This window comes from Anolis sagrei, chromosome Y (assembly GCF_037176765.1).
Source record: "Anolis sagrei isolate rAnoSag1 chromosome Y, rAnoSag1.mat, whole genome shotgun sequence".
Lineage (NCBI taxonomy): Eukaryota > Metazoa > Chordata > Lepidosauria > Squamata > Dactyloidae > Anolis > Anolis sagrei.
The window spans coordinates 64,249,927-64,272,514 of NC_090035.1; the positions used below are offsets into that span (position 1 = coordinate 64,249,927).

Consider the following 22,588-nt stretch of genomic DNA (forward strand, 5'->3'; position numbering starts at 1 on the left):
GAAAAAAGAAAGCACCTCAGACCTATTAAACATCACAGCACAAAAGAATTTCATATGGTCAAAAAGAAAGAAGTAACACTTTGAGTTACAACATTCTTTAGTGTTCTGAAAATGCTTAGGAAGTGAGCTATGTATGGTATATACAAACACTGTAATGAGTTCATTGGAGGGAAGGTTGATAGTAAATATGAGAAGTAAATAAATCAGGCTGCTGTACTGATATTAAAAGTAATCCCAATGGGGGTGGGCACCCATAAGGAAAAAAACCTAGATGATTATTCCCAGTGTGTACTGTCCACAAGATCAGAAAACAAGCAGTAGACCCATAAATGATGAAATTTTCGAGATGCTGAAGCCTCTATTTTATTTCCATGTTCTAACTTTTACAGCTAGAAGTTCACCTTAAGACTATGATTCTAATGCTGGGGGTCAAGGGGAGAGAGATTTATGTTAATAGAACAAGACTATTAACTGGCATAGGCAAGAGATCTCATTCAATTTACTAAAACTACTGGAGCAATCAATCTAGGAAGCTATAAGGATCTAGGGTGCTACTATACCATCCTTTCCATTGTTGTTTTGAAGTAAGTTCCAGAGTGTCCAAAGAGGATTGCTCCCAGGAAGATATGCATATAGATTTTACGACTGCAGGGAGACGCTAGTGGGATGTCCACTGATTTAATTTAAGCAGTTTCTGGTGTATTTTCTGAAATAATGCTTTGGATCCAAAAAAGGTAACTCTTGACCTTGGCATAAACACCAGGCTCAAGGGGTTTAGCACAAGGATAGCTTCCAAAAGAGAGGATGCCTTGAAGTTCGTCACCGCACATCAGGGGTCCTCCAGAATCACCCTGTGGAGAGAACAGAACAGGCATTTAGACAGATACATACCTATAATGTTGGGTCTATATCAGTTTCCTCCCAGAAATGAAGCTCAAGGAAGCTCTCAGTAAGATGACACATTTAAACAATAATAAACAATAATGTTTAAATATGATTTACTGTAAGGGACATAGTAAACTATATAAAGCATTTTTATTATTCTGCTTTTGGTATCACAAATGTATTCTACAGAATCCTAGGATTTGTGGCTTATGGAGTGGCATTTAGGATTAGCTAAATTCTTGAGAGCCATTGGCTTGAGTATTGAACTGTGACTCTCGAGACAAGGCTTTGATTTTCCACTGAGCCATGGAAATCCACTCAGTGACCAGTGTAATCCATCAAGTCATTTTCTAGAACCTAAATAATAGACAGTAAATAAAGAACAGAAAACAGAGGAATTCCAGACACAAATCAACCAGGGCCAGCTACTACTTCCTAACAAAGGATTCCCCAGGCAGTAAGCAGCCAGACCTTGAAGCTGAAAGGATATTCAATGCTAATTAAGGTGGCCAATGGAAACCTTCACACCTAGCTCAAACAGACAAGAGTGCTGGACATTCCACAGATATATAAACCCAATTTTCCTAGTTTCCAACAGACCTCATAACCTCTGAGGATGCCTGCCATAGATGCAGGCGAAACTTTAGGAGATAATGCTTCTGGAACATGGCCATACAGTCCGGAAAACTCACAGCAACCAAAATTCTATTTTTATATTCTATTTAAAGTCTTGACCTATGTATATGTAATTCCTTTCTTGCCACTTTAGTGCTTGTACACTTGCCTGTTTTTGTTTGTGAATATGTCTCCATCAGGTGAATTCCAGTTACAAAGTAGGTCAAATGAAATGTTGGACAGAGCATAGAAAATATTTGGATTCCATCTCTCAAAACGGTGGATTGGGGACTCTGAGAGCTATAATCCAAAGCAGCACTTTTTCTTAATACTGATTCTAGAGACTTACGAATTGAACATCTACGCCTGTATTTCAGAAAAAAAACTATGTTTCTTAGAAAGTCTATCTCCAAAGGAAAGATCCTTACACGACATGAATCCTTGCCTCCGTCCAGAACTCCAGCACACAGCACTTTACCATTTGTTTTCCACCAAGGTTCGTAAGCCGCTTCACACACCTGATCGTTGAATATTTCAATGTAAACACAGTAGGGAACAAGAGGATAAGTCTCTGGGGAAAAAAAGGGCACAGTAAGAACTTTGCAATGGCTCTATTTTGTAATGGATGGAGATGTCTGTATTTTTCAAAGGTTAGCCATGCAAAATGTCCACTTCCAGGATTATGGAGCCCTTCAAATTAAGCATGTTCAGTGGGAATCCGTCTTTGAACCATCTTTGAAGTGTGTAGAAACAGAGAAGGATTACACTTTTAAATGCCATGGTCCCATCCAACGGATTCCTGTAGTCTGGAGAGCCTCTAGAACTCTCTGTAAGAGGATTTAACATACTTCATAAAAGTACAAATGCTGGGATGCCATCGGTTGGAGCCATGCGGTGCAAAGTGGCATTAAAGTACTATAATTGTGTAGTGTGAAATAGCTCATAGGCAGGTATCCAGCTCTGTTCTGGAATCAGACAAACACCTGACAATGCAAAGAACCATGTGCAACCACGTCTTACCTTCAGGAGAGGTGATGGAGCCCCAGCCCATCACTTTGCATTCTGTTCCCTCTTCGGGCACAGCAGTGGGCAGGATAATAGGTTGAACGTTGTCATTGTAGTCAACAGGGGCATTCAGTTTGACCAGCATGATATCATCTGTGATGGTGGAACGTGCACAGCTGTTGGAGTCAGAGCTGGCAGTATCCGGATAGCATTTGGCCTCTGTGCTGGTTCTTAACTGCACTCCCTCTCTTGGCACCTCTCTGTTGTGTAGTCCAAACTTCAAATGCATTCCAGAGCTACAAAGAGAGAGCAAAGACATTACAGAGCTCTTGAAACAGGGCACAGGTAGGTAGGTTTCTTATGTTAGTTCTTCCTATCCTTGGCTTGCCATATGTTTGAATTTCAGCTCTCCGAACCCCGAATCTGCATGGCCAATTTTGGGAGGTCTAATCCAACAATAGGTTTGGAATGGGGTTCCCAACTCTCGGGGTCTGTCTCTTAGGCCCCATCTGCGCCGAGCATTTAATGCAAAGTTTTTCAACCTGAGGATCAGGACCCCGTGAGGGGGGGCATAAGAGGGTGTCAAAGGGAACTCCAAAGATCATCAGAAAATACAGTATTTTCCGTTGGTCATAGGGGTTCTGTGTGGGAAATTTGGCCCAATTCTATCATTGGTGGGGTTCAGAATGCTCTTTGATTGTAGGTGAACTATAAATTCCAGCAACTACAACTCCCAAATGTCAAGGTCTATTTCCCCCAAACACTGTTAGTATTCATATTCGGATGTATTGAGTATTTGTGCCAAGTTTGGTCCAGATCCATCATTGTTTGAGTCCACAGCGCTCTCTGGATGCAGGTGAACTACAACTCTCAAACTCAAAGTCAATGCCCCTCAAACCCTTCCAGTATTTTCTGTTGGTCATGGGAGTTTTGTGTGTCAAATTTGTTTCAATTCCATCATTGGTTGGGTTCAGAAAGCTCTTTGATTGTAGATTAACCATATATCCCAGCAACTACAACTCCCAAATGACAAAATCAATAACCCGCCCAACCCCAGCAGTATTCAAATTTGGGTGTATCGGGTATTTGTGCCAAATTTGGTCCAGTGAATGAAAATACATCCTGCATATCAGATATTTACATTGTGATTCATAACAGTAGCAAAATGACAGTTATGAAGTAGCAATGAAAATAATTTTATGGTTGGAGGTCACCGCAACATGAGGAACTGTATTAATGGGTCATGGCATTAGGAAGGTTGAGAACCACTGATTTAATGCAATTCAAAGCTCACTTCAAATGGTGGCAACCAGACAACAAACTACCATAAAAGTGTGCAAAAGAAAGCCCTTAATGCTCATCAGTGTGTTTTCAGATTTCCTATGTAATCACCTGCACAGCAAAACCAGTTTGAAGCTGCATTAAATTATCAGTGTAGATGGGATATCAGTCTCAAGTCTTAGATATTATTTTTGGAAAGGCATGACCTTTTAGAAATCATAACCTTTTGGAAAACTAGAATGTCCATAACCTTTTGGAGAAAAAAGGCACTCACAACCATTTGAAAATCATAATCTTTTGTAAAAGTATGATCTTCCAGAGAAGAGCCAAAAACTCATTTGAGTAAAATCTTCTCTTCAGTCGTATATATCCACATGTTCTTATGCAAGTCAATTTGGTTTTCGGTTGTTAGACTGATAACTTTGTTGTTTCTGATCTGTTAGGAACAGAGATTATGCCACTGCACAAAATATAGCAGTTCTTCAGAAGTGTTATTTTCAGTGCCCAAAATCATCTACTCTCCCATAAAACATCTTGTTTCTATATCATGCTCTCAAGAGACAAAAAATAAAGTAGATTTCATTAAAAGTAACATATCTGGTTTACTCACAACCTTCATGTATTCAGCATTGATTGGTTTGAAGTAGTTTCTCTGTGCAGATAACACAGGACATCTTTCTTATAATCAACAGCAACATGGGTTTGCTCTTAACAGTTCAAAGTCTAATAGCATCTCTGCAGGGGCGGCCCGTCCATTACGCGAAGTAAGTGGTCGCGGAATACTTTTTTTGCCAGGGGGCGCTGTTCTGCTAGCCGGGCACCGGAGTCTCCTTAGGCCACGCCTCCTCCTGCAGGCCCCATGCGCCCTCAACAGCGTGTAAGAGAGAGAGGCAGGGAAGGGAAGGCAAGAGAGGAGAGAAAGAGCCTAGCTGCAGGCCTCCTTGCACCTGGAGGGCTTCCCTCTCACCTAATGGGCAGGGCCTGCGTTTCTCCATTAGCAGGCTGTGCTTCCCCCCACCCCCGCCCTCCGTGCTTGACTCTCCTACACATGTGTCGAGGCCTCCTGGCGCCATGCGGCTGCCTTCCCTCCCTTCCTGCGTGCATGCTCCCAAGGCCTCTTCTCCCACTCGCTCTTCTTGGGCCCTCCAGCCAGGAAGGGAAGGCAGCCGCAAGGAGCCTGGAGGCCTCGCCACATGTGCAGGAGAAAGAGAGAAGCACGGAGGGTCCTGGGAGAGAGAGAGAGAGAGAGAGAGGATTGAGGGTGGGAGGCACAGCCTTCTAATGGAGAAGCGCAGGCCCCGCCCACTAGGCGAGAGGGAAGCCCTCCCTCCACGTGCTGCCAGGAGGGAGGCAGCCAGCCAGGCTCTTTCTCTTTCCCTTTCCTTCCCTGCAGCTGAGCCTGGAGCCCTCTCAGGGCAGCAAGGAGGCCACGTCAAAAGGTACTGCAAATGTCATCTTTTGTACATGCCTCCCCCAAACCCCTCTAGTATTTGGTAATGGAAGTCCTATATGCCAAGTTTGGTTCAATTCTATTGTTGGTGGAGCTCAGAATCATAGAATCATAGAATCAAAGAGTTGGAAGAGACCTCATGGGCCATCCAGTCCAACCCCCTGCCAAGAAGCAGGAATATTGCATTCAAATCACCCCTGACAAATGGCCATCCAGCCTCAGAATGTTCTTTGGTGCTTGGTAAACTGCAATTCCCAATGTCAGGGTCTATTTTTCCCAACCCCCTCTCCAGTATTTTCTGTTAGTCATGGAAGTCCTGTATGCCAAGTTTGGTTCAGTTCTATTATTGGTGGAGTTCAGAATGCTCTTTGGTGCTTGGTGAAGCATTCTCACCTGATGTTTCACCGACATCTATGGCAGGCATCCTCAAGAGGCTGTGAGGTCTGTTTGTAACTAGGCAAGTGGGGTTTGTATATCTGTGGAATGTCCAGGGTGGGAAAAAGAACTCATGTCTGCTTGAGGTAAGTGTGAATGTTGCAATTGGTCATCTTGATGAGCATTTAATGGCCTTGCAGCTTCGAAGCCGAGCTAGTTGCTGCCCAGGAATCCTTTGTTGGGAGCGGTTAACTGGCCCTGATTGTTTCATGTCAGGAATCCCCCCCCCCTTTTTTAGTGTTGCTCTTTATTTATTATTCTGATTTTAGAGGGTTATTTTAGAGGGTACTGGTAGCCAGATTTTGTTCCTCTGAGGTTGCCTGCCATAGATGTGGGGAAAATGTCAGGAGAGAATGCTTCTGGAACATGGCCATACAGCCCAGAAAACTCACAGCAACTCAGTGATTCTGGCCATGAAAGCCTTCCACAACACATTATTATGTTTATTTATACCCTGCTTTTTCTCTCCCCACGAAGACTCAAGTTGGCTTAGATTAAAAACATTTCAGTACAGTTTAAAATCCACAAATATGCAAACATTAAAATGGAATTAAATATCATTGGTATTTTAAAAATTCAGTTAAAATCCATAAAAAACATATCCAAAACTAAAAACTGCGGCAGACCCTGACTTGATCTTTAAAACCTTTTAAAGCCTGCATTAGATTACCAAATGCAATGTCCCTTTATACACACTGCTTTATATTAATTTCCCCAGTATTCCTTTATCTGATTTGTCATCAACACACTTAATGGACTGCAAAAATATGATCCTGTGTGATTCCTTTCCATTGCTGGCCGAATAGTTTGGATAATATTTTGACTTTGATATTTTAGCAATTACATTTTGCAGCAGTGTCTTTTGGGTTGCTAACCCTTGTCCTTCCCCTTATCCTTCCATCAGTTCCAGGGCTCAATCCCAACTGCTGTTGGACGAGACACTATGGAGCTCTATATTTATATTTCCACAGTACAAAGTGGCAAAATCAAAGACTGCTTTGGGATTTTTTTAAAAAAATGTTTTCAAACCATGGATGGTTGAAGCAGTGGTTGCAGAACACCAACTGTGTAACACTGTCACTGTACGAGTAAAGCAACAACAAAATGCTCCCCTGCCCTTAGGTGTATAATTTAATTAAAACATGACACAAAGGCAAAGGGATGCCAGTGTGGGAAGGGATGAAGGGCCTGTCCAGACAGGCCCTATATCCCAGGATGTGATTGCAGGTTTTCTGTTTATCCTGGATTATCTGGCAGAGTGGACTCATATGATCCAGTTTAAAGCTGAAAACCTGGGATTTATTTATTTGTCAGAACAACCAGTCAAATTATGTTACATTTCTAACAGAACAAAGCAAAACAAGCAGATTACAAAATTTGTGAGTATGGTAGTTGATTAAATGTCCTTTGATCAGTATCTGGCCACTTGGAGTGCTTCTGGTGTTGCCGCAAGAAGGTCCTCCCTTGTGCATGTGGCAGGGCTCATGGTTCATTGCAGCAGGTGGTCAGTGGTTTGCTCTTCTCCACACTCGCACGTCGAGGATTCCACTTTGCGGCCCCATTTCTGAAGGTTGGCTCTGCATCTCGTGGTGCCAGAGCGCAGTCTGTTCAGCGCCTTCCAAGTCACCCAGTCCTCTGTGTTCCCGGGGGGAGTCTCTCATCTGGTATCAGCCATGGGCTGAGGTGCTGGGTTTGAGCCTGCCACTTTTGGACTCTCGCTTGCTGAGGTGTTCCAGCGAGTGTCTCTGTAGATCTTAGAAAACTATTTCTAGATTTAAGTCGTTGACGTGCTGGCTGATACCCAAACAGGGGATGAGCTGGAGATGTCTCTGCCTTGGTCCTTTCACTATTGGCCGCCACTTCCCGGCGGATGTCAGGTGGCGCAATACCGGGTAGACAGTGTAATTTTTCCAGTGGTGTAGGGAGTAAACACCCTGTGATAATGCGGCATAGGGCCTGTCTGGAAGGGCTCCATGGCTTCACATGCCACCTGTTTCTCCAAGGCCAAAGCAGTGGCAGTTGGATGGAAGGAGGGCTCTTCATCTGCTTCTGGGTCAAACACATGCAAGAGCAAACCTCAGCCCTCCAGGTGTTTCGGACTTCAACTCCCACAATACCTAACAGCCGGTCTAGCAGTTTGTAATGTAATACAGGTTGAGTATCCCTGATCCAAAGTGCTTTGAACTAGAAGTGTGTAAATCACTTTGAGTCCTCCTGAGGGTGAGAAAAGCGGTATACAAATACTGTAAATAAATAAATAAAATGTTTGGGATTATGGGATAGCTGTTTACATACACAATGACACATTTCAAAGATAGCACCCAAGATGAAACACAAAAGAGGCATGCACGAGGCCTCTTTTTCCTCGTGCCCGGCAATGCCGCTGCGCATCCCTCTCTCGGCATTAGGAAATGTGCGCCCTGCATCTCCCTCCTTCTCCATGCACTTCCTAACGCTGGGAGAAGGATGCACACTGGCGTTGTTGTCTCCCTTGGCCTGCAAGGAGGAGGAGGAGAGGAGGACAATGTGCGCACTTGTGAGGGAAGGATGGAGGGAGAGCATGCTCCCTGCATGAGGGCTCTTTTTCCGTGCGCCTGGTAATGCCGGCGCGTGTCCCTCTCCCGGAGTTGCAAAGCGTGTGGGGGAAGAGAATGCAAAGCGCATACCCAGGAGCCGATGGAGCACAGGGCCTCTTCTCCTGTGTGAAGAGGGGCAGCATTGCAAGTGTCTCTCCAGGCAGCTGTGCCATCACCCCTCTCAGGGCGGCAAGGAGGTTTCTTCATGAACGGAAGTGACTGAAGGTACTGCAAATCTAAATTATTGTACATGCTCCCCCAAAACCCCTCCAGTATCAGAGTCTATTTTCCCCAAATCCCTTCAGTATTTTGTGTTGGAACTACATCAACACTGACAAAGAAACAACAAGAAATACTATTTACCCACAAGCATTAAGAAATTACATATATTAGAAACCAACTTTCTTATTACTTTCTTTTCAAGATCACTAGACTGGATCACAGCAACGCGTGGCAGGGGATGGCTAGTGTGTGTGTGTGTGTATGTATGGCTGGCATGGGCCAACTTCAGCCCTCCATGTGTTTTGGACTTCAATTCCCACAATTCCAAACAGCCAGTAGGAAGTCCTAAATACCTGGAGGGCCAAAATTTGTCCATGCCCCCATAGATAGATAGATAGATAGATAGATAGATAGATAGATAGATAGTGATTGGTTTTGGGGGAGGGGGGGCGCCAAAATACTGTTTGCTTACCATTGAAAATTACCTAGGGCCGCCTCTGCATCTCTGTGTTCTAAAATGGAGTGTAAGATCTGATCATGTGGTCTGCAGCCCCTCTCACAACCCCAAGAAACACAGAGTAAAGGGAAAGCTGCACACCAAAACATACATTTTCCCAAGTTTTGCCTGGGAGAGGTTGTATAATGCATTTTCTTCACATGTTAAATGAAACATCCCAGAATCCTCCTGCCAACGTTTTGACAGTCTAGATCAAAGCAAATGATTTTTCTAGGCTCTGGGGCAAAGCTGACAAAAGCATTGCCAAACGTTTCCAACTGGTAACAATTCTCACCTTACATAGCAGTGAGCAGCAGTGAGAACCCAGTCTTGATTGATCACTACTCCTGAACAGTAGGACCTTTTGGAGTCAGAGATCCACACGAGCCAAGGATGCTCAGTCTCAGCACATATTTGGCCTCCAATGATTCGGTTATGAATTCGCAATGCTGCAACACAGACCAACAAAATGCACCATGAAACACAATCCAAAATGCTTAAATACACAACAGCATCTCTCCTCCAATTACATTGGATTATCTCAGGCTGTGTTTCAGAGGAAGGGACTAACCCGGCCTCTTCTGAGCAAACTTTGCCTAAGAAAATCCTATTAATTTCATGGGGTCAACATAGGTTAATAAGTGATTTGAAGGCACATACATACACATGGGAACACATATTTACTATTAAGATATAGTGTGCAGGTACAACTGTACCAGGAGCTCCAATTTTGTTTGCTTTGCATTGAATGTTTGTTGTAGTCCCAAGTTTCAGGGACTTTGCAGATAGGTGGCTTCTTTTGGCTGCAATCATAGGGCAAGCCACCTGTCAATTAAAGTTAGGTTCCCTGGTCCCACCCCTTTTTGGGTTTTTGGAGAGAATAGGAGCCTTTTTGGGTTCAGTCCACACAGAGCAGCCTTTCATGCAGTACATAATACCAAGAGCTCCTGTAGAAAGCTTTGTCTTCTACGGCTTGGCCGGGGAGATACAGCCCCACAGCTTGGCCGGAAGATATACAGCCTTACAGCTCCTTTGCTGAGGGACTTCAATCAGCCATTACTGAAACCTGAACTGCTTTTTCCCTGGAAGTCTACAAAGCTCTGCTTGGTAAGGGTCGCTCGCGGAAGCCAGGCGCAGTTGGTACCGGGTGCAGGGGCTCCATGCCAACAGAGGCAAAGACAGACTGCCCAGATTAGAAGTTAAGGATCTCCCTATTAGCTAAAATACAGTTTATGAAGATAGTGCCTGTTCCCTGTGGACAAGATTGAGAGAGAGCCAATAGACTGTTAAGAAAGCTTTAAAGTACCTGTATGTTTTCATTAATAAAGAACATTGTTGAACCTTTAAGCAATCTAAAGACTCTGTTTTAAGGAAATCCAAGGGCCTTTAATCTGAGGCAGCCCCGGTGTCCCGTTGGGCACACAGAATTTATGTCCTGTCTACAGTCTTATGCACAGGCCCAGCATGCAACAGCACATATAGGACAACCATGTATTTTATTCATGGTTTTCCTGTGAATATTTGGTCTTAAAAGAAAATAGATCAATACAGTTTCTGGGTTGTTGTGAGTTTTCCGGGCTGTATAGCCATGTTCCAGAAGCATTATCTCCTGACGTTTTGCCCATATCTATGGCAGGCATCCTCAGAAGTTGTGAGGTACTTTTTTTTAAAAAAAAGTCTGTGGAAGTTCAACACTTTGGGAGGAAAGTGCAACTCTGACGTATATAGAGCTTCCCAATGCCATCATCATAAATGCATAAACTCAAATATCCCATTTGAAATTGCAATGGAAGCCCATCTTGAGTGGAGCCAATGGCAAGATCAGCACAGGACTACGAAGCAGATGTCCACGTTCCCATTCTGCAGCATGAACAGGAAAGAGGACAACTTGGCTTACCACATTTTGAGGCCAGGGAAGTAAGACATATTACAATCTAAAGAATCCAGTTCTGCTCCTTCTTAAGACCATTTGAAGGGAATGAGACAAGCATACTTTCAAAGTCCACAGTTCAGATGAGGCATGGGCAAAGTTCGGCCCTCCAGGTGTTAAAGACTTCAATTTTTTTCACACAACAGCAATACGTGTGAAAAAGATCTTGGAGTCCTCATGGACAACAAGTTAAACTTGAGCCAACAATGTCATGCGGCAGCAAAAAAGCCAATGGGATTTTGGCCTGCATAAATAGGAGTATAGTGTCTACATCCAGGGAAGTCATGCTACCTCTCTATTCTGCCTTGGCCAACCCACACCTGGAATCACACAGTGTCCAATTCTGGGAACCACAATTGAAAGGAGATGTTGACAAGCTGGAATGTGTCCAGTGGAGGGTGACTAAAATGATCAAGAGTCTGGAGAACAAGCCTTATGAGGAGTGGCTTAAAGAGCTGTGCATGTTTAGCCTGAAGAAGAGAAGGCTGAGAGGAGACATGATGAGAGCCATGTATTAATATGTGAGGGAAAGTCATAGGGAGAGGGGAGCAAGGTTCTTTTCTGCTTCCCTGGAGACTAGAATGAAGAACAATGACTTCAAACTACATCAAAGGAGATTCCACCTGAACATTAGGAAGAACTTCCTAACTGTGAGAACTGTTCAGCAGTGGAACTATCTGATGGAGTGTGGTGGAGGCTCTTTCTTTGGAGGCTTTTAAGCAGAAGCTGGATGGTCATCTGTCGGGGGTGCTTTGAATGCAATTTTCCACTTCTTGGCAGGGGGTTGGACAGTATGGCTGAGAGGTCTCTTCTAGCTCTATGATTCTATTAACTCCCAGTAATCCCAGCCAGTTTACCAGCTGTTAGGGATCTTGGAAGTCGAAGTCCAAAATATCTGGAGGACCAAAGTTTGCCCATGCCTGGTCTAGATGTACCTAACTGTACCACTGAAAGTTGTCTGAGAGCAGGCACCATGACTGTGAAGGATGTGGGGAGAGGAAAGCAAGAATTAATGCCTGGATAAAGCAGCAATTATTGTCAAAATAGTCTTTCCCAGGCAACAGCCCTCCAGACATACTTGACTTCAATCTTCCTAATGTCACAGCTAACTGACTAGGGAATCTCTGAAAGTATATAATCACCTAACTACCGAAAAGGCACAAGTTACCACCTGATCTTGGAAGCTAAGTGTGGTTAGTTCTGATTAGTAGTTGGATGGAAAACTACCAGGAAATACCGGGTGCTGTTGGCTTTATTTCAGAGGAAGGAACTGGCAAATATTCCTTGCCTAAGAAAACTTTGTGAAATTCATTTGGTTGCCATATTTTGACAGCTGTCTTGAAGACATGGACTCACACATAATCCAACACATCTAGATAGCAGCAGGTGAGGGAAGGTGCTGGCCATGGTGCATGTACATATGGTGTGTGTCCTATTTGGCCTTCTTCAAGAAGAAGACTGCCTTGAGGCAAAATTGAGATTCCTCCAGTAGAAATTTGCAATTAGTCTTAGCACTGATGGCAGACCTATCCGCCTACCACATGTCATTCACAAATTCCTACCAGAAACCAGATAATATGCAGCTCAAAAGAAATGTCAGAATGTAAGACAAAGGTGGGAAAACTCCGGCCTGTCCTCATGGGATCTCAAAGTGGCCATGTCCCCCTCACCATTAGACTATCACCAGTGGTTCCACAGCTTTTGCTCACCCACCTGCATCTAAAAATTTGGAATGTCTCTCAAAATGCTTAGTTATTTACAGTAAGAGCAAAAAACAAAACTATACTGGTATTTTTGTGCTTGTGCTTCTGCCTGTGGAATCATCCATCAATATAGCTCTCTGGAACTGAATTTGGGATAAAAAGAGATTCAACCCTTAAGCTAAATATATCGGCCACTTACACACAAGCTGTTATACAAATATTCACACAAATAACTCCAGGTGGAATAAAAAGAAACAAAGCATACAAACTCTTCATACATCTTTGTTTCACATTATGACTAACATGAAATTGGAGGTTCTTACCAAAAGACAGCTGCAGCAACAGAAAGGTAGGCAACAACTTGGTGACTTTCATGGTGGCAGGGCTACCTGGTGAAGTGTCCTTCCTGGTGAAGTGTCCTTCCGTTCTTTTAAAGTGGCAGGCGGGTTTGGCGATTAAGAAAACACAATGCAAATTTTTTGGCTCAACACTTTGATTCCTGTTTTATTTTCACCCCAAGGTCAGACTGAAGGTGTCCTGTATGTGCCAAGTTCTCACCATTCCACACCTGGTTTAACCAGGTAGCCGTGCGGAGAGGGAAAATAGGATTGGACACAAAGCCACGTGGAACGAAATCAGGGTTGAACCCAAATGCAAACAGAAGCAGAGTCAATATCGTCTAGAAGAAAGTAGGATGGTTTGTGGTTTTACAACTAAACCAAATGACACAACTAATTGTATCTCCATTATTGGGTCTGCTTTTGAAGAACATTTCCAAAGTTCTCTTGGGGCCCTTCCACACAGCCATATATCCCAGGATATCAAGGCAGAAAATACCACAATATCTGCTTTGAACTGGGTTATGAGTCCACACTCAGATAATGTGGGATTTTCTGCCTCGATATTCTGGGATATAGGGCTGTGTGGAAGGGATCTTGGTGTACAATGTGCGGCAGACACAACGGACTTAAGTATCACGCTTGAAGAGTAGGTTTTTACAGAAATTATGGGTGGATTAGGGATGACATAGAGTGAGTAAATTGGAAAAAGATCTTTAGAAAACATTGATAAATCTGGTGGTTATCTAAATTGAAAACAAAAAAAGACACATTGTAAGACATTAATACAACAACACAACACACAGTCCACAGGGGGCCATTTCACACAGTCCTATATCTCAGAATATCAACCAGTATCCACCTAATGTGTTTTATATTACTCCCTCTTTGGAGATTGCTGAAAACCCTTCCACACAGCCCTACATCCCAGAATATCAAGACAGAAAATCCCACATTATCTGAGTGTGGGTTATTCTGCCTTGATAGTCTGAGTTATATGGCTGTGTGGAAGGGCCCTAGGTCACATCCAGATGGAATGTGCCTGGGGTTGCAGTCTACTCACAAGAAGACCAGTCAGGCCAAAGAAGACCTGGGTGGAACTGCTCTGTTTTCTGGCCTCTTCCTCTACAACAGATTTGAACACCAGCACTATCTAAACAGCAGGAAATAGCAATTCTCTAGCATTTCAACAGATGATTATCAGTGAGCTATCTGACCTTATAAATCCTTTCTAGACACAAGTTCTATAAGGAAAGTCAAGCATGAGTCGACTTAGATATACATTTATTCAGCAGCATATTTACAGTGTGGAATCCTTGATTCTGGTTTTATACAAAAGACACAATGGGCTCATGTAAGGGAAAAGTACAATTCTTGTTTGTGTTGTTGATGATGATGGGTGTGTATTGTAAAATTGAGTGCATTTTTCTTCCTGGAGAGTTGAATTATACTTCCCCATCCCTGTCCTCAGTTCCTATAATGAGTAATATACTTGGCTTACAATCCAGCAATAATTTTGCTTCTTTTGACCTTAGGTCAAGATGACATTCAGGTTAAAAAGAAAAAGAAAGGTACCCAACATTCTTACTGAGTTAAATTGTGATTTGTTACATGTTTCCTATTTCTTTTTAAACCCAAATCTCCAATGGTTGGATTTTAACTTGAAACTGAGGTGTGGGGAAGGAGGGTTGGCAGGCCAATGAACCTAAGAGATAGATGCATTTCACCCAGGAATTTAGGATATTTGAATCTGCCTAAGTACTTTCTATTTGCCTTATGCAGGAGGCAATCATGGAAGGTTGACCACATTCATGGGAATGTACAAAAATAGTAACAGCATATGAAGGTTTAGATACCATAACCATCTGGTTGGAGTCCCCGAGTGGTGCAGCAGGTGAAATCACTGAGCTGCTGAACTTGCTGACCAAAAGGTTGGCGGTTTGAATCCGGGGAGTAGGGTGAGCTGCTGCTGTTAGCCCCAGCTTCTGCCAACCTAGCAGTTCAAAAACATGCAAATGTGAGTAGATCAAGGCGGGAAGGTAACAAAACTCCATGCAGTCATGACAGCCGCATGACCTTGGAGGTGTCTACAGGCAACTCCGGCTCTTCAGCTTAGAAATGGAGATGAGCATCAACCCCCAGAGTCAGACACGACTGGACTTAATGTCAGGGGAAAACCTTTACCATTACCTAACCGTCTGGTTATATATAAAGAACTGGACTTACTAATAAAAATGAATTAGGTAACACTTCAGTTTGGTGCTTTCCATCTGATGCCCCCCAATCAGCAGACAAATGTGGAAGAGAACTTGCAGAATTAATTACATCTAATTTATCACCTGCAATAATTCTTCTAATACTGATTGAGGTAGATTATATTATGGCAATATAAGGTATGCTACATTACAGTTTTATTACATGATTTATGCAATATTATGGCTATAGTATACAATGTGGCTATAATATTATATCTGAACAGCAATGTAACAAGGGATAAATTACTGTATATACTCAAGTATAAGCCTAATTTTCAACCCTTTTTAAGGCTGAAAAAGTCCTACACAGCAACTCAGCTCTCCTTCTTCTCCTCCTCTCCTCCTCTCTTGGCACAGTGCGTGCCTTCCTCTCCTCCTTTCCTAGTGCCAGTCTTTCCCACTTTTTCTTATTCATACACACATACAGCATTTCCCCCAAAATGTATAGTTAAAATAAACTATGGTGATTATTTTAAGGATAGGTAAGCACATTGTGGACAGTCTTTATCTTAAATTACAGTTTTTATGTAAACATTCGAAAACATTTAACCTACTGATGCCTCAATTAATGTCATTTCATTGGTATCTATATTTATTTTGAAATTGACCAGTAGCGTTGTATTTCCCACCCTTGGCTTATACTCAAGTCAATAAGTTTTCCCAGTTCTTTGTGGTAAACTTAGGTGCTTCGGTTTATATTAGGGTCGGCTTATACTTGAGTATATATGGGTAATCCCAGTTTAGGGTCCTACTGTAATTTTCAGTGACTTCTATAGTTTCAGAAATGTGGTGTTTTCAAATGACGGAGAAGGGATATTTCAGGGGGGAAGTGATGATTATAATATTTTATAATGTTTTAATGTACTTAATTTTGATTTTAATTTTAATTGTATATTATTGCCTAACTGTAAGCCACCTTGAGTCCCCTCTGGAGTAGAGAAGGGCAGGATATAAATATAGTAAATAAATAAATAAATAAATAAATAAATAAATGTTTGCTGTATTGTCGAAGGCATTCATGGCTGGACTCACTAGGTTCTTGTGGGTTTTTTCGGGCTATAGAGCCATGTTCTAGAGGCATTTCTCCTGACGTCAGGAGAAATGCCTCTAGAACATGGCTCTATAGCCCGAAAAAACCCACAAGAACCTAAATGTTTGCTGTTTCTCATACTTTGGTGAGGGTTCTGAGGTATCAGTAAGACAACAATCACATGAGGCTTGCAGCATGAATTATGAGCACTTTAACAATGAATTGAAATACTCATCACTGCACTAGGAACTTCATTCCATGAGCATGAGGAAAGCAGAGCGAACTGTCTTACACCGTTGCTTACTTTCTTTCTCTGTCTTGTGGGATGGCCAGCTATCCCACATCCTTACTGTGTAGATGTGCTCCCCCTACCCGTCTCCCATTTTTCTTCCTTTGGAGATGGATAACATATGACTCTTGAAGACAGGTGTAGGGCTCTGTTTCCATGTGCTGTGGAAACTGAGCCCCACGGAGTCTCACCAGAAGTACCCTTACATCATGTGATGTCCTACGGGACTCCGATGGGGCCCTGTTTCCATGTACTTCAAGGTGGTATGACAATGAAATATGACTTCATCAGAAGTTGTTTAGGGCTCTGTATTGTCGAAGGCTTTCATGTCTGGAATCACTAGGTTCTTGTGGGTTTTTTCGGGCTATATGGCCATGTTCTAGAGGCATTTTTCCTGACGTTTCGCCTGCATCTATGGCAAGCATCCGCAGAGGTAGTGAGGTCTGTTGGAATTAGGAAAATAGGTTTATATATCTGTGGAATGACTGGGGTGGGACAAAGGAGGAGACCATGAAAATGAACAAAATCTGGCTACCAGTATTAAAAAACTCTAAAATTACAACAGCAAAACAGCAGAGAGGAAACAACCAGGCACATCTTAACACCTCTCAACAAAAGATTCCTCCAGGCTCAGCCAGGCCTTCAAATGCTAATGAAGGTGGTCAGCTGAAACATTCACACCTAGCTCCAGCAGAGAAGAGCTCTTTGCCCCACCCCAGTCATTCCACAGATATATAAACCCATTGTCCTAATTCCAACAGACCTCACTACCTCTGAGGATGCTTGCCATAGATGCAGGCGAAACGTCAGGAAAAATGCCTCTAGAACATGGCCATATAGCCCGAACCCCCCCCCCCCACAAGAACCTGTTTAGGGCTCTGTTTCCATGTTCTGTGAAAACTGAGGCCCATTGAGTCCCACCAGAAGTACCCTTACATCATGTGATGGCCTCTATGGGACTCCCATGGGGCTCTGTTTCCAAGTGCTTCAAGGTGATATGACAATGATATGTGACTTCATCAGGTGTTTAGGGCTCCATTTCCTTTGGAGCAGTGCAATGAGGCAAAATGGTGTCCTGAGATGGTTTTTAACCAACTTTTAATGTGAATATAAGTGATTTTAATGTTTGTATATATTTATGGTTTTATGTCCCGGCATTGAATGTTTGCCGTATATATGTTGTGCTCCGCTCTGAGTCCCCTGTGGGGTGAGAAGGGCGGAATATAAATGCTTTAAATAAACAAACAAATAAATACATTCTGATGAAGTCATATTTATTTATTTATTTATTTGCTGCATTTGTTGACCACCGTTCTCAGCCCTAGGGCGACTCACGGCGGTGTACAACATATAAAAACAATTTACAATAAAGCAATATCACTAATACACAATAATATAATTACACTAAATGATCCGCTCCGTCATATCATAGAATCATAACAAATCTCGTAAACCATATTCCGTTCCAGTTGTCGTTACCAGTTAATGTAGCACTCAGTTAAATGCCTTCTCAAATAGCCATGTCTTTAGGCTCTTACGGAAAGACATAAGGGAGGGCGCTTGTCTGATGTCAACAGGGAGGGCGTTCCACAGCCGGGGGGTCACCACCGAGAAGGCCCTCTCTCTCGTCCCCGCCAGACGTGCCTGTGAAGCAGGCGGGATCGAGAGAAGGGCCTCCCCAGACGATCTCAAGGCCCTCGTGGGCTCATAGGCCGAGATGCGGTCTGCAAGGTATTTTGGGCCGGAACCGTTTAGGGCTTATGTCATTGTCATTGTCAAGCCACCTCAAAGCACTTAAAGTTATTTGTAGGCTGTATTTTTTCATAAATGGGAAACTCTTGTTCTTAGGCTTCAGAAAGCATCTCAAAGAGTTAAATGTCTTCTGTTGACTTTATCAATGTTTTCTAAAGATCTTCTTCCAATCCTGCCATAAGTTCAAAGAGCTTCTGCAGCAAGTTTGGGGACAGTGACATGTGACTGTGGGAGTCTTGAAGGCATCACTTTCAATTACTTCACTTTCCCATCTCCAGACTTGCTTGCTACTTCAAGCACGCAGCCCAAGAATACCTCTGGTTGCAAAGCAAGAACTTGCTTCCTGCTTTTGCCTTGTTTGCTTCTGCTTTTTAAAAAATTCAGATAACTGCCCAGTTAGTTGAATTAGGCACTGATAGCATAATTCAGGCACTGATAGGGATTTCCCGCTCGTGATTGAGCATTTTCTTACTGTTTGCAATACTTCCTCTGTCTGTTTGGCAAAAAATAAAGTTTGCGCATGCCTGTGGAGCCCCAAACAAGGTTTACCAATCAAAAGTACATTCCCTCTTTGCAGAATGCACAAAATAGGAAAAGGCTAGTAATTTCACAGTGCATCTTTACTTTTTATAAATTGAAAACTTTTCCTTACTGTTTGCAACACTTACTTGCCTGATCCATCCTGGGGCTCATCCAGCATAAGGCATGCCTGACTGGCCCTGGTTTATTGTATTAGTGTAGGTCCTCTCCTAGACAGTCATTTGGTGTGATGTGTAAGAATTGTTCATAAGTGTACTCCTTTGTTGTTTATAAATTAAGTCCCTGATTTGGTACATGTGGAGAGAAGGAAAGCAACATATTCCATGCTTCCTCTTCATCCTGGAAAGAAGTTACGAGCGGAGTGCCGCAGGGTTCCGTCTTGGGCCCAGTTCTGTTCAACATCTTTATCAATGACTTAGATGAAGGATTAGAAGGCATGATCATCAAGTCTGCAGGTGACATCAGATTGGGAGGGATAGCCAATATCTCAGAAGACAGGAGCAGAATTCAAAATGATCTTAACAGATTAGAGAGATGAATGGCCAAAACTAACAAAATGAAGTTCAACTGGGACAAATGCAAAATACTCCACTTAGACAGAAAAAATGAAATGCAGCGATACAGAGTGGGGACTCCTGGCTCAAGAACAGTACGTGTGAAAAAGATCTTGGAGTCCTAGTGGAAAGGAAGGTGAGCGTGAGCCAATGTAATGCGGCAGCTTAAAAAGCCAATGGGATTTTGGCCTGCATATGTAGGAGTCTAGTGTCTAGATGCAGGGAAGTCAAGCTCCCCCTCTATTTTGCCTTGGTCAGACCACACCTGGAATACTGTATCCAGTTTTGGGCACCACAATTGCAGGGAGATATTGACAAGCTGGAATGTGTCCATATAAAGGCAACTAAAATGATCAAGGGTCTGGAGAACAATCCCCATGAGGAGTGGCTTAAAGAGCTGGGCATGTTTAACCTGAAGAAGAGAAGGCTGAGAGAAGACATGATGAAGGCCATGTATAAATATGTGAGGGGCAGAGGCGGCCCTAGATAATTTTCAATGGTAAGCAATCAGTATTTTGGCGCCCCTCCCAACCACTCACTAATATATATATTCTGTTATCATGGGAGTTCTGTGTGCCATATTTGATTCGATTCCATCAGTGGTGGAGTTCAGAATGCTCTTTGATTGTAGGTGAACTATACATCCCAGTAACTACAACTCGCATATGTTAAGGTCTATTTTCCCCCAAGAGAGCCTCAAGAGCGCCCCTGGGCAAAATCAACTATACTGCAAATGCTTACATTGCATAATGAGTTGAGCTGCCCCTGGTGAGGGGGAGTCATAGGGAGGAGGGAGCAGACTTGTTTTCTACCCTAGAGACTAGGACACGGAACAATGGCTTCAAACTACAGGAAAGGAGATTCCACCTGAACATGAAGAAGAACTTCCTGACTGTGAGAACTGTTCAGCAGTGGAACACTCTGCCCTGTGGTATGGTGGAGGTTCATTCTTTGGAGGCTTTTAAATAGAGGCTGGATGGCCATCTATTGGGGGTGCTTTTAATGTTATTTTCCTGGTTCTTGGCAGGGAGTTGGACTGGGTGGCACACAGAGTCTCTTCTAACTCTATGATTCTATATTTAAATGTTGAATTTAACACCAAGATACTTGTTTATAAAGCTATTGTCCTCCCAACCATTCGATACACCTGTGAGACGTGGACTGTTTACAGACGTCATATGCAACTCCTGGAGCGATTCCATCAGTGCTGCCTCTGGAAAATCCTGCAAATCTCTTGGGAAGACAAGCGGACAAATGTCAGCATGCTGGAAGAAGCAAAGACCACCAGCATTGAAGCAATGATCCTCCGCTATCAACTCCACTAGACTGGCCACATTGTCCAAATGCCCGACCACCGTCTCCCAAAGCAGTTGCTCTACTCCAAACTCAAGAACGGAAAACAGAATGTTGGTGGGCAGGAAAAGAGATTTAAAGATGGGCTTAAAGCTAACCTTAAAAACTCTGACATAGAGAACTGGGAAGCCCTGGCCCTTGAGCGTTCCAGCTGGAGGTCCAGCTGTGACCAGCAGTGCTGTAGAATTTGAAGCGGCATGAATGAAGGGTGAAAGAGAGAAATGTGCCAAGAGGAAGGCGCATCATGCCAATCTTGACCGAGACTGCCTTCCACCTGGAAACCAATGCCCTCACTGCAGGAGAAGATGCGGATCAAGAATAGGGCTCCACAGTCACCTACGGACCCACCAGTACACTGACCTTGGAGGACTATCCTATTTGGATAACGAGAGATCACCTAAGTAAGTAAGTAACATCAATAAAACAGTCAAGAGGAATCAAGAGGTCCTAGCAGAAGGGCAAACTACAGGATGGTGCTTTTGACACGTGTGCATTTAGAAAAAGCACAGCATACAATCAGTGCTCACCACTAAGTGAAACAGGCAGTACAAAAATATTTGTCATCTTTGTATGATGTCAATAACCCCAACTGGGGAGCAGCAAAGAACTACAGCGCGGAGGACAATAGGGGATTAGAGCAATTACTATGATTATGCTTGCCTGTGGTTACACTCTGAAACAAAAACTAACAATAGTTATGATTGAGATTTTCTACAGATATGTATCTGTCATTAAGAACAGAGTCTCTTACAAGAGATGCTTGGAATAGCTACAGAGAATGAATTTCATTATTGGCCACTGTCTTGCATGTCACATCCAGAGGAGCAGAGCTTCAGAAGAGGACAATCCTTCTAACCAGCGGTTGATATCTGAGTTATCATCATCTGAAGATTTGTGTTGCTTTGGTTTCTGATTATTACTATGTATATTGTATTTTTGTTGTAAGCCACCCTGAGTCCCTTTTGGGAGAGGAGGCGGGATACAAATAAAACATTATTATTATTATTATCATCATCATCATCATCATCCTCAGATCTTTCTGCTATGTGTTCTCTGCTCTTCATCACATTACTTCTCCCACATGCTGCTGGTAGGATGGCAAGGACAATGTGTGATTTGGACAGAACCTACACAGAGGGCTACTACCAAGATGGGGATCTTATTCTTGGTGGAGTGTTATCTCTGACTCAACAAGAGATTCCTAGCAAAAATTTTAAAGCTCGACCTAAGGAGATTTCCCCATACAACTCTGAAACAACGTAAGCTCCCTATTTCTTAGCGGACAAACTGAAAAGATGCCAAGAAAAATGGAAATATCCAAATTTGATGGCTTACCTTTTCTGCCAACAGCTCTCTGTACTTTTGACCAGCCAGCCATGGTCTACAGGGCAAAGCTGTGCCATAACAAATGAGTATCACTTATGGAAGGAGGTTCACTCTTAAATGCATTATTCTTATTTTTAATTGATATTGACCTTCCTTGAATTGCTCCCTTTTGTTTTGGATTTCAGTTGATCAAATGTGGAAGCCCAGGGTGCCTTAAACCTCTTTTTTCATCTTTTTCTGGCTGTTGGAGCAAATGTGGGTCATTGTGTGGAACTTTATACTCACTAGAAAGGGAAGTCCTGTAGTTGATGGTTTCTGATATTTGAAATACTATTACTTCAGAACCAGTTTAGATATAACTGTAAGATTTACTTAGGTGAGCCCTCGTAGCCCAAGGATGATGGTCCTCCAAGTCTGGTGTCTTGGCGGTAGGTTCATAGGTGGCTGTGGAGCCCTATTCTTGATCCACTTGTTCTCCTGCAGTGAGAACATCAGTTTCCAGGTGGAAGGTGGTACCGGTCAGGCTTGGCTTGATGCACCTTCCTCTTGGCGC

At 43.0% G+C, this 22,588-nt stretch overlaps 1 protein-coding gene across 1 annotated transcript; it reads right to left on the reverse strand.

Moving 5' to 3' along the window:
- Window positions 1-327: 327 nt before the first annotated feature.
- Window positions 328-22,087, reverse strand: LOC137095646 (gilatoxin-like). The gene is made up of 5 exons (XM_067462408.1): window positions 22,045-22,087; window positions 9,261-9,414; window positions 2,521-2,801; window positions 1,929-2,071; window positions 328-851 (listed from the first exon to the last, which is right to left on the reverse strand). Exons 1-5 carry the CDS (start codon window positions 22,085-22,087, stop codon window positions 684-686), a joined length of 789 nt encoding a protein of 262 aa, XP_067318509.1. The 3' UTR covers window positions 328-683.
- Between the last annotated feature and the right edge of the window lie 501 nt (window positions 22,088-22,588).